Below are 14,725 nucleotides of genomic sequence, written 5' to 3'. Positions count from 1 at the left end.
AAGTTAGCAGACATGTTATCCAACCCAAAAATATTAAGGAAGTGGGGGACGTGAATTTAAACAGGGCGTGTTTTAGGACGTGTTTTGTAGTTTACTGCAGCTGCAGCAGCATTAAATTTAATTTATTTAGTTACTTTTTATTGTGTCTTCTATGACAAGCTGACGACTCCTCTCAATATGGCGGACCTCCTGCAGAATGCGCATGCGTGCGCATGCGCTCTTACCATATGTATGCTATTCTGACATGTATGGCTATCTGACAGAACACCGGCCGTTGTTGACTCTCCCTCCTCTGGACCGCGGAGGTTCGGTTAGGGACCGTCAACAAATTCCCAAACCAAACACTGAGAAGCTAAGTGACCATCTGACACACAAAAAAATGCTAATCCGTGTTACTACATGAGGCACACTCACTCTATGAATGTAAAGTCATTAGAAATATTTTAAATAATTTCAATATGAAAATAAATATCGTATATTTTTTTCCAATAGCTTCCGGGTCATGTGACCCCTTTACAAAATCACTGAAATTATTCTACTAAACTGGATGAGGCAACGTCATTTTGTGCCATCTGAACCTTTTTACATTTTTCAGCTAATTTTATGAGAAACTTAAACATGTTTAAATAAAGAAGCCGAGTCGAGGGAAAACACAGTCGACATTTATTTAAAGGCTAATTCCAGCAAATCTGAAGGTCTACAGAGGCAAACACAAGAAGTCAAAGGTCAGACCTGAACCAGAACAGCAGGCTGACGTTCCAGCCCAACGGGTCCAGAACCAGTTCTGGACCCGTTCCTCTGACGGCCTTCGTCCTCAGGTCGGCTCGTCTTCAGAGGAAGCAACATGAAAAGCACGATCACAGAAAGTCTGAAGAAAACCTCCCAAGGTTTGTTTCCAAGAGAGTAGCTGAACGCTGGTCTGAACCGGGTCCAACTGGATCCAACCGGGTCCGCTCTGACTGGATGAACCGAGCCTTGAACTGCAGAACTTTCAGGACTTCAGATTAAAACCTAAAGTCCAGGTGATTTCAGCTGGACTTTAAAACGAAGCGAGCAGAAAACAAACTGATCAAACATTATTCCTGATGGTTCCTGGAACTGTTCAGACTGAAAGAATCACTTCAATAAAAAGACTCAGCAGATCAATAATTAATGATCCGCTGAGCTTTCAGAACCGTCTGATCATCTGATTATTTTTTAGATATTTTCAAACGAAAAGTCACGTGACAAAAACTGCACCTCATTTTTTCATAACTGAATATTTACAATACTGTAACAGTTAAATAAAGAGTGATGTTTAAACGATAACAGCTGCAGACGTCTGAAAGCTTTTAGGTTTTTTATCCTGCTGGCGTCTCAGAGCTTCATCCTACTTAGAAACGTTTCTCCAAGGATCCAGAACCAGAACCAGAACAAGCAGCAATCCTGACTGACTGCGTTAAAATCACACTGACTGCAGCTGCAGAGTTCATCTCTGTCCACCAGATGTCGCTGTTGAGCTCACAGGCTGAAGATATTAAAACATGGATCGTCTAATCAGGACAAAAACTGTTGATGTTTTACGATTCTGGATCTTCCTGGATCTAAACCGAGTTTCTAGCTGAAACATGAATCTCCTGGTTTTGGGAAACTTTCTAATAAACTCCAACAGGATCTGATCAGGGAAGCTTTTCAAACCATTTTGTTCACATCATGCGATTAATTTCCTCCTCTTTTCTAAAGCAGCCTGACTGAAGCTTTTGTGTTTTTGGTGGTCAGCGAGACGCTGCGGCCCGGTGGACCGGTGGACCGGCGGCCCGGTGGACCGGCGGACCGGCGGCCCGGCGGACCGGACTCACAGCAGCTGCTACTAAAACGAGGCAGAACAGGAACAGAAAGTAAAGGAGCAGATGCAGGTTCAGTAAGCAAGCAGGTCACACCTGGAGTATTTTTTCTTCGTCAGGTAGAGGCAGGAAACCCCGGAAGTATTCAAGCAGGAAGCTAACGGATGACGCCGTTCACCTGGAGGGTGAGAAGCTAAAACTGCTACAAACAAATCACAAAATACAGTTTTTTCTTTTTCAGTTATTATCTGGAATCTCTGTAAGCTAACAGTAACACTACTGGGCCGCGCTAAGCCCCGCCCACTGCGCCGCAGTCAGGTGTGTGAACCCTGGTTCAGCCCACCAGCCCCCACAGAGCAGCTACACCCATATATAATCAGTAGGTATTTAAAGAGCCTTCCTCCTCCTCCTCCTCCTCTTCCTCCGTCACTCCAATGAAAATGAAAGGAGAGTCAGAAAGTCCAGTCTGGTTGCCGCCCCCGGCGCTCCACCTGGCCTCCCCTTAAACCAGAACACCAGGCCGCCCTCGCCCCCCGTCTGCCTCAGGACCAAGCAGACGTCCAGGAGCTCCAGCCGTTTTCCCAAGAAGAAACCAGATTTCTGGGTGAGGGGGGGCGTCCGTCTGAATCAGGGGGTCCGAGGTGTTGCAGGGGGGGTTCCTCAAAGTTCAGGTTCCCGCCGGTCGAAGGAAGCCGGCGGCGGCGTGGCACCGCGGTCGCCCTCCGATGCGGGCGCCACCGCTCCTCGAACAGCCGAGAGGGGTGGGGTGGTGATTGAGCCTCGTCGGGGGGTCGCGTCGCGTCGCCTCCCCAGCCTCCACCGCTCCTCGCCGCTTTAATTTTTTGTGTGTTTGGTTCTCTCCGTTCCTCCTGGTGGTTCGTCCAGACAAAAGCGCCGCCTCGCGCTGCCCTTCAGTGCGGCGGGTTCATGGCGCCGTGACCTCGCTGCAGCTTCTGCTTCTGCTGCAGGAGGAGCTGCTCCAGCGCCGACGGGCCGGGCTGCATCATGGAGCTGGACCAGATGGACTGCAGGGGAAACAGCAGCAGCCATCAGGACGCATCGCTGGACTCATTAATATCACGATGCATGAGAACGACAACCACACAATAAAACCTGGACAAGGAACGTATGGTCACCTATTGTCACAACTAGATCAAACCTGAAATTACATTTCAGTTTTATATTACACACACACACACACACACCTACACACACACACACACACACACGCTGCTCAACATGAGGCTCTGCTGCACTTTGATGCGTTTCAGTGAACATTAAGCCGACCTTCATACCGTCTGACAGATCAGCTGATCAATACGCTGCGATCAGTCGATCACTTATTGATGGTCACAAAATGAACAGGAAGCCAACAGACTGAATTTTTTCAGTCTGTTGGCTGAAAAAATTCAGCCAACAGACCGATGCGACCGCGGTCGCCCTCCGCGGTCGCATCGGAGGGCGACCGCGGTGCCACGCCGCTGTAAAAAAGTTCAATAAAAGATCAAAACTGGACCAACTGTCTCATTCATTCACAGAACACTGAGATTTTTATCAATTAGTTCAAAACTTCATGAGATTAAATTGTCTAATATAAAAGATACATTTGTTAAATATTGACAGAAGGCGATTATAGATTTACATCCATGGATAATTTAGGTTTTATGTTTTCAAACATCTGCATTTTTTTAACTGAAATCACAGTTTATGGAAATGTGATAAGAAGTAAAGTCCATCCTGCGTCAGAACCGTCTGGTTTTATGGACGTCACTCGGTTTGGAGCAACGGCTGCATTAGCTTTAGCGGCTAACGGCCGTCCCATCCAGGAAGCGAGTGATGTTGTGGTCAGAGGAGAGCCGGTACCTTCAGGCTGTCCAGCAGCACGGTGGAGGACGACTCCTCCATGGGAGACTCCTGATTGGTCCAGGAGCTCCCCGCCGAGCCGGCCTGGTGCCAGCTGGAGTCGGGCGCCACGGCGGAGGCAGCAGCTGGGAGGAAGTCCAGGCCGAAGCCGGTCCCTGAACGCAGCATCACAAACACGTTAGGAAAGAAAATAACCTCATTTTCCCACAGTGGAAGAATCAGATAAACACATCACAGCGGAAACGAAGCTAAAGTAAAACTATTATAACAGACAGAAGGAAGAATCAAAAGTAGCACTTTGGTCCAAAGGAACGAGTTTATTACAAAATCTGGTGATAAACCGTCATTAGAAAAGAGTAAAACTGGAAACAGAAGCTGAACTCATTCACTGATCAGATCTCTACGCCTCTAAATGTAGAAGAAAACTAAAACTTTTTGTTGATTTCAACAGGAAAACTGGTTCACTGCAGAGCCTCAGATCGCCACTGGGGGTCACTGCAGCGCCGCAGCTCTAAACATCAACATCAGCCTGATGTTTGCAGCCTCAGCAGAGACCCGGAGCAGCAGGCTGCGGTCCAACCAGAGGACGGGAGCCTCATGTTTACCCTCAAACTCACCCGGTTTCTCGGCTTTCCATCGGTCCACGACCCGCCGGTCCCGGCTGTCCGGAGTGCCTATGGGCCCGAAGTTGGAGAAGGACGCGGCTCCGTGGTTGTGGGTGGGGGGGGAGGAGGGCAGGCTGCTGGGGTTGGAGGAGTGAGGGGATTGGCTGGCCGGGGTGGAGTGGTCTGCCAATCAGAGAGCAGCGTGGTTAACGGCGCCGCAGCATGGCTGGAGAACACCTGGGCGGCCGGACCGTACCTGAGCTGGCAGGGAGGGAGGGGGACCAGGGGTTTCCCTCGAACAGGGAGTACAGGGAGGGCTCCTGTTGCATCATGGGAGCGTCGGCCTTGGAGCTGGGCGGCAGGTTTTTACCGTACGCCTGACTGAAGATGCTGTTCTGGGTGAAATCCTGCAGAAACACGAAACATGAACAAAGTTAGTTTACAGACCAGGAAAGTTTTTATTCCTTCTGTAAAGTTCCAGAAATATTCTGAACCGGTTCAGACTCGTTGCTTTCTGATCTGTTCCTGTAGATCAGGGTGTCAAACTCCAGGCCTCCAGTCGCAGTCCTGCAACTTTTAGATGAGCCTCTGCTGCACCTGAATAGAATAATTAAGGTTCTGGAGAACCGATCTACACCAGGTGGAGGTAATTAAGACATTTCATTCCAGTGTTTTGTACCTGTGGCTCATCTAAAAACTGCAGGACTGGAGTTTGAGACCCCTGCTGTAGATCCTCCGATTCGCAGACGGTTCATGTGACTTGATGTCGTCAGACGGCTTCAGTTCCAGTTTTTCTATCTTCTACAGGTCAGAAATGTTTTATTTATTGATTCAAAGAGTTCTTCCATTTAGGAAGAGAAACTGCTGCTACGCATCTGCAAAACAGTTTGTCAGGTTCGACACCAGAGAAACGCTACATTTCTGCTGGGAAAGTTTTCTGGAAGGACGACCTGCTGAAAACCCAAATAGGAGGAATCACCCTGCTGCTGGACAACACGCTGGAACAGTTTCAAACACTAATCCTTCTGAGTCCAAAGGTGGAACCTGAGACTGACCCAAACACAGAGAGCCAGAAGCTGGTTGGATTTTATTCAGAGTTCGTTTGATGGGCTGAAACATTTTGGCTGTTCAGACGGCGGTCCTGACCTGCATGGGGAAGCCGGCGATGGGCAGCAGAGAGGACGGCTGGCTGACGGCCTCCTGGCTGCTCTCCATCCTGCTCTGGCTGGGCAGCTGCAGAGACGGAGGGCAGACTGAAAACCCAGCAAACAGGAAGTGACACGTTCATCGGATTAACAGATCTAACGGGTCTGGATGTTAGGAAGACCGAGGGAATGAAGGAGAAAATCAGTTTCAGTTTCTAGATCTAAAACAGCCTGGGGGGAAGGGGGGGGATGCTGAGCAGCTGGATGAGGAAGAGGAAGAGGAAGAGGAAGAGATGGCTACATACAAAGATATTTGGTCCGGGAGCAGAGCTAAGAGGGCCGGCCAGGGCCTGGAAGAAATCAGGAGGCTTAGCAAAGATCAGCTCCTCGTCCTCCTCCAGGTCTGCTAGAGTTTTTAACAGGTCAGGAGGGAGGAAGGGCGAGCTCTTGTCCTGGTGAGAGAGGGAGCCAGGAGAGGAAGAGCAGGATGAGGAAGAGGGGAGAACAGAAAGAGAGCAAGCCAGTAAGAACAGTGGAAGGAAGGAAGAGTTTCACTGAGCTGCAACAGAGACTCTCAGTGTGCAGTTCCTAAACTGACCAGCAGGCGGCTAACGCATTCTGACAGAGAGAGAGAGAGAGAGAGAGAGAGAGAGAGAGAGAGAGAGAAAGAGAGAGAGAGAGAGACAGAGAGAAAGAGAGAGAGAGAGAGAGAGAGAGAGAGAGAGAGAGAGAGAGAGAGAGAGAGAGAGAGAGAGAGAGAGAGAGAGAGAGAGAGAGAGAGAGAGAGAGACAGAGAGAGAGAGAGAGAGAGAGAGAGAGAAAGAGAGAGAGAAAGAGAGAGAGAGAGAGACAGAGAGAGAGAAAGAGAGAAAGAGAGAGAGAAAGAGAGAGACCCCCAGAAAGACAGCAGGGTCTTCTCTCTGCTGACCTCGAATGCAGGTCCACGGGGCCCCGCGGGCCCCTCCGGCTCTGCACACATCCCAGCAGGCGGGGCCCTCTTCATGCGCTCCGCCATCAGGGCCAGCCCCTCCCCCATCCGGTCCATGCAGTACCCCGGCTCCCAGTAGAAGTCCTGCATCTTAACGTCGGGGAACTTCATCTTCTTGTCCATGTTGGAGATGTGAGGCTGGGGGCCCGGCAGCTGCTGTTCGTACAGCTTCAGGGCGTCCGGGGCCCCCAGGAAGAACTGCTGCTGCTGCTTCATGGACATCTGCAGCGGGGAAAGCTTCTGCAGCGCCGCCTGGGACTGGCTCCACATGGCGGCCGGCTGGTCCTGGACCTGCATGAACTGTTCAGAGAGGAAACATTCAGGAAGCCGCAGAAACCTGCAGAGTCTCAGAACAGAGTTCACCTGAAAACAACAACATTACTGAGACGGCCCTGGTGCTACATCGTCCTGTAGCTGCTGCACAGTGAAGCGCGCGGCGGGTGGAGCAGAGACGCATGCAGATAAACAGAGAACGACTGGCGCTCCGCTTTGCACCGCAGGTTTATAAAACACACAACTTCATGGACAAACTGCAAAATAAATTCTTTCATACGATAGGAACCCTACCCAGCTGACCCTGTTGGGGTAAGTTTAGACGAATCCCAAAAACTCACCCTCTCCTTCACTAAATCAAAGTAAATTTTTCCCATCAAGTATTTTCTATTTTCATACAAGTCGATAAAATTCCTCCAGGCAGCCCGGAGTTGTGCCTATTTGTGAACTATGAGTGAATTTGCTTTAATAGTTTAATTAATGCAGGGATAAATTAAAAATAAGCGTCACTGGTTCAGCTATGATGTCAGCAGTTTCTGAACGCGCGGCCCGTCGGCCCACAAATCTCACACCGTCTTCAAACGAGCTCCAGTCAACCGCTGAGGACAGCTCAACGAGGATTTCAAATCGGTTTAATGCGTCATCTGACCCAGCTCTGACTCAGGTCAGGAGCAGCCGTCCCTACCTGCTGCAGCCCTGGGTGGTGCGGCGGACTCTTGCCCATCTGCCCCGGCTTGGTGGGGGATTGCTGCTGCTGCTGGCCGAGGGCCTGGACCTGCAGCTGCACCGACTGCTGCAGGGCCTGCTGGGGGGACGGCTGCTGCTGCTGGGCCGAGGGGACCTGGCTCAGGGGCCCCGGCCCCTGGCCTGAGGCCCCCGGCCCCGACGGCCTCTGCTGGCTGTAGGGAATGTGGGACTGCTTCCCGGCCTGGCCGCCGGCCTGCTGGTGGACGGCCGACTGCAGGAAGGAAGCGGGGACGGACACGCCGGCAGGGAAGGTGAAGCCCGGATTCACCTGGATTCCTGGGAACGCCACCGGGGGCGGGATCACGTAGGCCGAGGGCGGGAAACCTACGCAGAGACAGACAGGAAGTTAGAGCTGCTTTCCTTTCACTGTAAAAGCATCTAAAACGTCCTGACCAGCTTTCATCACCCTGAACAGACTTCAGGATCTCTGCGACCCAGTTCTGTTGGGCGACTGAACCGGGCCCAGACTCAACTGGTCTCAGGTGAACCTTACTGGGTCTGCTGGGCAGCGGTGGGAAGGCTCCAGGGTGGTGGATGGGGATGAACTGGGACGATCCGGTGGTCTGGGTCTGTGTGACTGGAGTCTTCTTGACCTCTGACACCGGAGTCTTTCTCAGCTCCGTCTGAGCCTTCACCTGAGGGGGAACAGCGGTTACTGCGTGGACCAGCAGCCGGGCCGAGCGGCAGAACCGGGTCGGTTGTGGTCCGACCTGCTTCCCGATGTCGGCTGCTTTCTCGTGCGCGGCCTTCTTCGCCTCGCTCTTCCTCTTCCCGTCCCTCTTGGGCTCCATCTTGGCGGCGGCCGTGCCGTTGCCCTTGGGGAAGTCGCGGCGCTCCTTGCTGAGCTCTTTTGGCGGCTGGTTCCGGCCCGGTTCCCGGCTCTGCTCCCTGGGCTTGATGTTCTCCTTGAAGGTGACGACGGGCCGCTCGTTGCCGTCGGACCAGGAGCTCTGGGTCTTCCCGGCGGACAGCACCGACTTCAGGCCCGAGTTCCCGCCGTCGTTCAGCGTCTGCTCGCCGTTGGACGACTCCTGCAGCACCGGGGCCTCCTTCTCCTGCGGCTCCTCGATGGCCTCCTCCGGGATGTCGGTGAGGAAGAGGAGCAGGCCGTCCTCGTTCACCTGGCACCGGATCAGCCTGCCGAGACGGGACACGTGTTCGGTTCTGACCCGTCTGGGTCTCAGAGGAGCTAAGAGGCGAGTCTCACCCCGGCTGGCTGTCGGCGACCCACTTCCCCAGGGCGACGAGGCGCTGGTGGCGAGCGTGGACCGGCAGGCCGTCCCGGTCCACCAGGATGCCCTGGTGACCTTTGGTGAAGTCCAGGCAGCGCAGAGCCGGACGCAGCGCCAGGAAGCCCTGCAGCTCAAACTCCTCCGGCAGCGGCAGCGCTGTGGGCGAAACAAACGCACCTCAGAACATTCACCGCTCCAACATTCAGAGCCATGGACCGAAGATGAAGCTCTTCATCCTGGACGCACCTGAGGAAGAGGACAGGTCTTCCTCCCTGGGCTGGAAGCTGTTGAGGATGGAACCAGGCCAGACGGGGGACACAAAGGACACGGGAGGGGGACATCAGTAACAGGAAGCTGGACTCACACGAGGCAGCTTCCTGGAAGATGCTGGTCCTCAGCTTCAGCCAATCCAGAGACAGCTTGATGGCCGGCAGAGGACACTCCCCCATGATGTCCTCCCCCCGGGTCTTATTGAGCAGAATCCGGCCGCACATCACACCCAGGAAGGACACTGAGGAGACGAGAGGGACACTGAGGGGACGGGGGGGACACCGAGGGGACGGGGGGACACCGAGGGGACCGGGGGGGACACCGAGGGGACGGGGGGGACACCGAGGGGACGGGGGGGACACCGAGGGGACGGGGGGGGGACGGGGGGGGGACACCGAGGGGAAGGGGGGACACCGAGGGGACGGGTGTGACACCGAGGGGACACCGAGGGGACGGGGGGGGGGACACCGAGGGGACGGGGGGGACACCGAGGGGACACCGAGGGGACGGGGGGGACACCGAGGGGACGGGGGGGACACCGAGGGGACCGGGGGGACACCGAGGGGACGGGGGGGACACCGAGGGGACCGGGGGGACACCGAGGAGACGAGAGGGACACTGAGGGGACGGGGGGGGGGACGGCGGTTCTTACTGAAGAGTCCGAGCAGCTGGAACCAGCTGACCTGCTGCTCTGCGCCACTCGGCTCGGCGCCGTCGGCCGTCAGGTCTCTGAGGTGATGCAACTCAAACAGGTTGATGACGGTGATGTGGACCAGCTGCTGGGAGCTGAAGGCTTTCTGCAGGATCAACCTCTGCACACAGAGAGGGAGAGAGGCAACGATGACCAGCCGGGTCTGGACCCGGACCCGGACCCAGCTGGTCTAGGTGCAGGTGTGCTACCTGGAACTGCTCCTCCAGTTTCTCCCGCAGAGCGTCCAGCTTGTCCAGACTCTTGCTCAGGTAGACGTGTCCGTGGAACCGGATGAAGGCTTTGATGAAATCAGAAACGCTCCACTTGGTTTTCACGTCGTCGCGGCTGCAGAGACACAGAGGAGCGGTTACACAGTATTGATGCGCAACGTCAGAGCCGGGTTCGGGCCAGTACCTCTCCAGGGCCTTGGACAGAGCCTTCTGCAGGTTGGTGGAGGCAGCAGGGAAGGGGAACTTGACGGCGATGCTGCGGCAGTAGTAGAAGATGGTGGTGAGGTGATCGCCTTTGGAGGAGGCCAGGATGGCCAGCTGGTTGTAGGGCTGACCTGCAGACCGAGCACAGCCAGAACGTCAGCCAGAGACCACAAACATGGCTGCCAGAGACCACAAACATGGTTTGCTGGAGGCCCGTTGGGTTTCCAACCAGCAACCCAACATTCCTAAACTAACTGGATCCGGATCAGGGTCACAGAAGAAATGGAGCCAAAGGCTGGGTTCATCCTGAACGGGTCAAAAACTGATACCGAGTCGCTGTGCTGAAACAGAGAACACCTCAATGGTACCAGAAGACCAGCAGAACCGAGTCGGTCTGGGGTGGACCCAGTGCGACTCACCGTTGGACGGAACCAGCTGGGCCGCGTGTCGGTAGTACGACTCCGCCTGGCTGGTCTGGTTCCGGTAGCGAGCTGAAAGACAGAAACACGGACCGGGTCAGAGCGGATCAGAACCAGATGGCGAGCGGCCTGGCCGAGGTTCTGCTGACCGATGTCTCCCAGGTGGACCAGGCAGTGCTGGCAGATGTAGGAGCAGGAGCTGGGCTGCGGCGTGACGATGGCGCCACCACCGCCGCCCTGCCGGTTGCTGATGATGCCAAGCTGAGACGATCGGACCCGGCACGGCAGGTCCACATTGAAGACGGTGCAGAGCTCCTGCAGCAGCTGCAACACAGCAGCAGCCAATCAGACGCAGCCACTCAGCACCGGAACTGGAACCGGAACCGGAACCGGGTCGTACCTGGGTGTAGAAGCCGCTGGCGGCCTCCAGGAACAGAGACAGGTTGGCCTGGACCTCGCTGCGGTTCGGGTTGGCCCGGTTCTTGGCCTGGCTCTGCAGCGTGGTGATCTGGTTCTTGAAGGCGTGGTTCCACCTGTAGCAACAGCAAACCAGAAAGGTCAGAGGTCACCAGAGGACAGAGACAAACCCAAAGATGGCAAAGCCTAACCCTAACCCTAGCTCATAGAGAGAGAGCATAAAAACCTTCAGCTCTCAGTTCAACGGCTAACTGCTGCTAACCGCTGCTAACTGCTGCTAGCCGCTGCTAACTGCTGCTAGCTATTGCTAACTGCTGCCAACTGCTGCTAGCTGCTGCTAGCTGCTGCTAACTGCTGCTAACTGCTGCTAGCTGCTGCTAGCTGCTGCTAACTGCTGCTAGCCGCTGCCAACTGCTGCTAGCTGCTGCTAACTGCTGCTAGCCGCTGCCAACTGCTGCCAGCTGCTGCTAACTGCTGCTAGCTGCTGCTCACTGCTGCTAAATGCTGCTAGCTTCTTCTTCTCTGGTTCTGAACGGTCGTCATGTTTCCTGGTGATCAACCAGGTGAGGATAAAACAAACTTTTCTCATAACTCATAAAACTTCCTGCTCCTGAACTTTAAACTGAGTTATTTATTTTATTTTATTAAAAACTTGTTGGTGGTTCTCAGTTTTCTCATTGGCTCATTCCGTCTGCTTGGAGCGCCAAGCCCCGCCTCCTCACCAGGTGACCACAGGTATGGAAGCTGCAGCGGCCAAAACAGACAGACCGCTGTCAACATGAACAAAGTCATAATGTTGGTGTTTCAGACAAATATAATGATATAATAACACAAGAACACATTCACTAAGAACAAACTTTAAATTCTCATGAACATTTAAAACAGGAAGACATTTTAAATATCCAAAATAAAAAAAAGATTTTATCACTCAGTTAGTGGAGGGAAGAGAAAAACAGAAAATAATGCAAATGGAGATTATTGAGTTTAGTTTAATTTATCATGTGGTTAATTGATTCAATGTGACAGACCATGTGTGTGTGTGTGTGTGTGTGTGTGTGTGTGTGTGTGTGTGTGTGTGTGTGTGTGTGTGTGTGTGTGTGCAGCAGCAGCTTACAGGTCCTGCTCCACCTTCTTGTCCAGAGCGTACTCCAGGTCCGTCACCAGCATCTTCTGGTAGAGGTCCTGCAGCGCCTGGCGGGACGTCCACACCTCTGCTGCCCCCAGCTTGGAGTCTGGACACCCAGACAGGAAGAGGAGGGAGCTGAACTCAAATCGGACCAGAACCGTTTCTGAGGATGTTCTGATCGGTTGGTGAAGATCGACTCCAGCCTGAACTTTTCCTCCAATTCACTTAAATCAACATTCAAAGTTGAGTTTCTGCACATTTACAACTTACATTTTTATTGAAACCTGAATTATTTTTAGTCCTCAAAACCTTAAATAAAAGAAATATTAAAAGGGAAACGAGTCGTTTCATTGGTTGTCAGACATCATGTGACTGTGATGTAAACAACAACAACTTTCCATGAGTTCAATGAAACTGGGTTTGATAGAACCCATCCGGACCTAAAGGTCCAGTAAAGTTCTGACCCGAGTCGGACTTCAGCTCAGAGCAAACAGCTGCTGCTTCACTGAACGGCTCAGTCTCCACGGCTTCAGCCAGAATAATCTGAATAATCTGTAATAAACCTGAGATTTGGCAGAAAAATGTCCACCAATAATCAAAATGTTGAACAGATTACTGAGCCATAATGCAGCAACAAGCTCAAAGTCCATCAAAAGAACCAAACAGAACCTGAACCGACTGGGCTGAAGGGTTCTGAGGAGCTACACTAAAACTGAACTGGTCAGGTCAAAGGTCATCAAAGGAAATCCAGGTCATCTGTCTGCAGAACTTTAACTACAGGAATCTTCAGAGAAGTGAATAAATTAGATAAATGTCTGTACAGAACATGTAATAAACATGTTTATTACATGTTTATTACATGTTTATTACATGTAATAAACATGTTTATTACATGTTTATTACATGTTTATTACATGTAATAAACATGTTTATTACATGTTTATTACATGTAATAAACATGTTTATTACATGTTTATTACATGCCTCTGGCAGCCTCCTAACAGGTCAGACTGGACACACCTGCACCTGTAACATGTGGCTCACCTGAGGGTCACCAGCAGAACGGACAGTCTTTATTCTGGGTGAAATCAGATTAACCAATCAGAGACCAGAACCAGATAAAAAACTGAGAAACTGGATTATGTGTAAATGAATAAAAAACATTTATCCAGAAATACTTTAATTAAAACTTCTCTCAGTAAAAACCAGATAAATGTCAAACAGATCAAAGGACATTGATTCCTCTTTTTAACCAGTTTTATTCTATATAAAGTATAAAACAAGGAGAAAACATCAGAATCAGTCCAAGAACCCCGCGTGTTCAACCGGTACTAGCAGGTTAGAGGTCAGAGGTCAGGAAACTGGGTAATGGTCAGTGAGCCTGATGGTTCATCTCATTCTGTTTGTTTTGGTTCTGATACTTTTCCTCAGGTCTTCACCATTAATCAGTTCAGGAATTAAACGTTTCACTGCATTCAGACTTCTGATGGGTCCAAAATTACTGACTGATCGATTCTCAATAATTAATTAAGCCCATCTGATGGTCGTTATGGTTATGTCACAGACTCTAGGCTCCATTAAGCTGTTTAAACCTGCTGGACTAAATGATGTGGAACCAAACGAAGCCCAGGAAGTAGACAGAGCCCGGACAGGTGTGAGTGTGACGTAGCAGACCTACCTGTCATGTCAGCCTTCAGGGCCTCAGCCTGGCTGCTCGGATGTAAACAGAGAGGAGAAGAAAGTTAGAGACACACAGCAGGACCCCGGCATTCACATCTTCATCACACCTGCTCCTCTTCCTCCTCACTAAAACATTTAACAGCTCAGATCACATGTCAACATGAAGCCACGGGGATCCGGCTACTTCCTGGGTCTAACCCTAACCATCCACACTGTAAGGCTTCCTAAAGATGAAACTCTTCCTCTCAGCTGTTATTAACTCTGACTATGAGCAGACAGAGACTCTGACACGACGGGTTTCACCTTTAAGAGGCTCCAGTCCAGTAATTACCCCATAGATGTAGCAGTATTTATGCTAACCTGACAGCCGCAGAGAGAAGCTAACAGGCTAACAACAAACAAACCGTTTATAAAAACTATTAAACACAAATTAATAAACCTGTCTGCCTCTACACAGATTAACTCAATAACCAACATTAGTGGCTGAGAATAAAAGCTGTTGCTGCATCTGATCACAAATATATGAAGCTAACAACTCCTAATGCTAGCTCAGCTAGCTCCAGGCTAACAGCCGAGCAAAACAATCCAGCAGCGGGGAGAAACCTGCTCCCCCAGAACCTCTAGAACCTCCGGAACCACCGGAACCACCGGGCCTTGACACGGAGCCCAACTCACCGCAGGTACTGGGCGCAGAGGTTCATTCTCCCGGGTCAAAACCGGTCCTTTATACTACGACTGGTCCCGAAGCTAACTCTCCTCCAGGCGCCATAATGTTCCTGTGTGACCTGCAGAGGGCCCGCGGAGCGGGGGCGGAGCAGGGGCGGAGAGCCGGGGGGCCTGCGGGGGCCCGAGTATCAAGTACGGTTTACTATTTAGTGAAAAATACACACGCGCACACACACACACAAACATATACATACAGGTGCTTTGTGGTTCTGTGCTGTTTTGTGAAATTATTTGCTTAAATATCATATCCTCCAGACCCCACTAGTGACAAGGGTGTACAGAAAAT

General features: G+C 51.9%; 1 protein-coding gene across 2 annotated transcripts; it reads right to left on the bottom strand.

Moving 5' to 3' along the window:
* Positions 1-640: 640 nt before the first annotated feature.
* Positions 641-14,540, bottom strand: smg7 (SMG7 nonsense mediated mRNA decay factor). Of its 2 annotated transcripts, XM_044135344.1 has the most exons (22): positions 14,389-14,540; positions 13,712-13,743; positions 12,022-12,139; positions 10,891-11,023; positions 10,640-10,814; positions 10,491-10,562; positions 10,052-10,202; positions 9,847-9,982; positions 9,599-9,758; positions 9,031-9,187; positions 8,923-8,993; positions 8,652-8,832; positions 8,155-8,581; positions 7,938-8,079; positions 7,383-7,768; positions 6,365-6,724; positions 5,742-5,888; positions 5,438-5,524; positions 4,548-4,698; positions 4,304-4,474; positions 3,687-3,841; positions 641-2,848 (listed from the first exon to the last, which is right to left on the bottom strand). In XM_044135344.1, exons 1-22 carry the CDS (start codon positions 14,412-14,414, stop codon positions 2,735-2,737), a joined length of 3,552 nt encoding a protein of 1,183 aa, XP_043991279.1. In that variant the 5' UTR covers positions 14,415-14,540; the 3' UTR covers positions 641-2,734. The 2 variants fall into 2 exon arrangements, with proteins under 2 accessions (XP_043991279.1, XP_043991280.1); XM_044135345.1 differs by lacking the exon at positions 5,742-5,888 and having other exon boundaries at positions 8,923-8,987; positions 9,028-9,187; positions 14,389-14,538.
* Between the last annotated feature and the right edge of the window lie 185 nt (positions 14,541-14,725).

Source organism: Gambusia affinis, linkage group LG12 (genome assembly GCF_019740435.1).
Source record: "Gambusia affinis linkage group LG12, SWU_Gaff_1.0, whole genome shotgun sequence".
NCBI classification, from domain to species: Eukaryota; Metazoa; Chordata; class Actinopteri; order Cyprinodontiformes; family Poeciliidae; genus Gambusia; species Gambusia affinis.
This window is presented reverse-complemented; position numbering and strand designations above follow the sequence as displayed.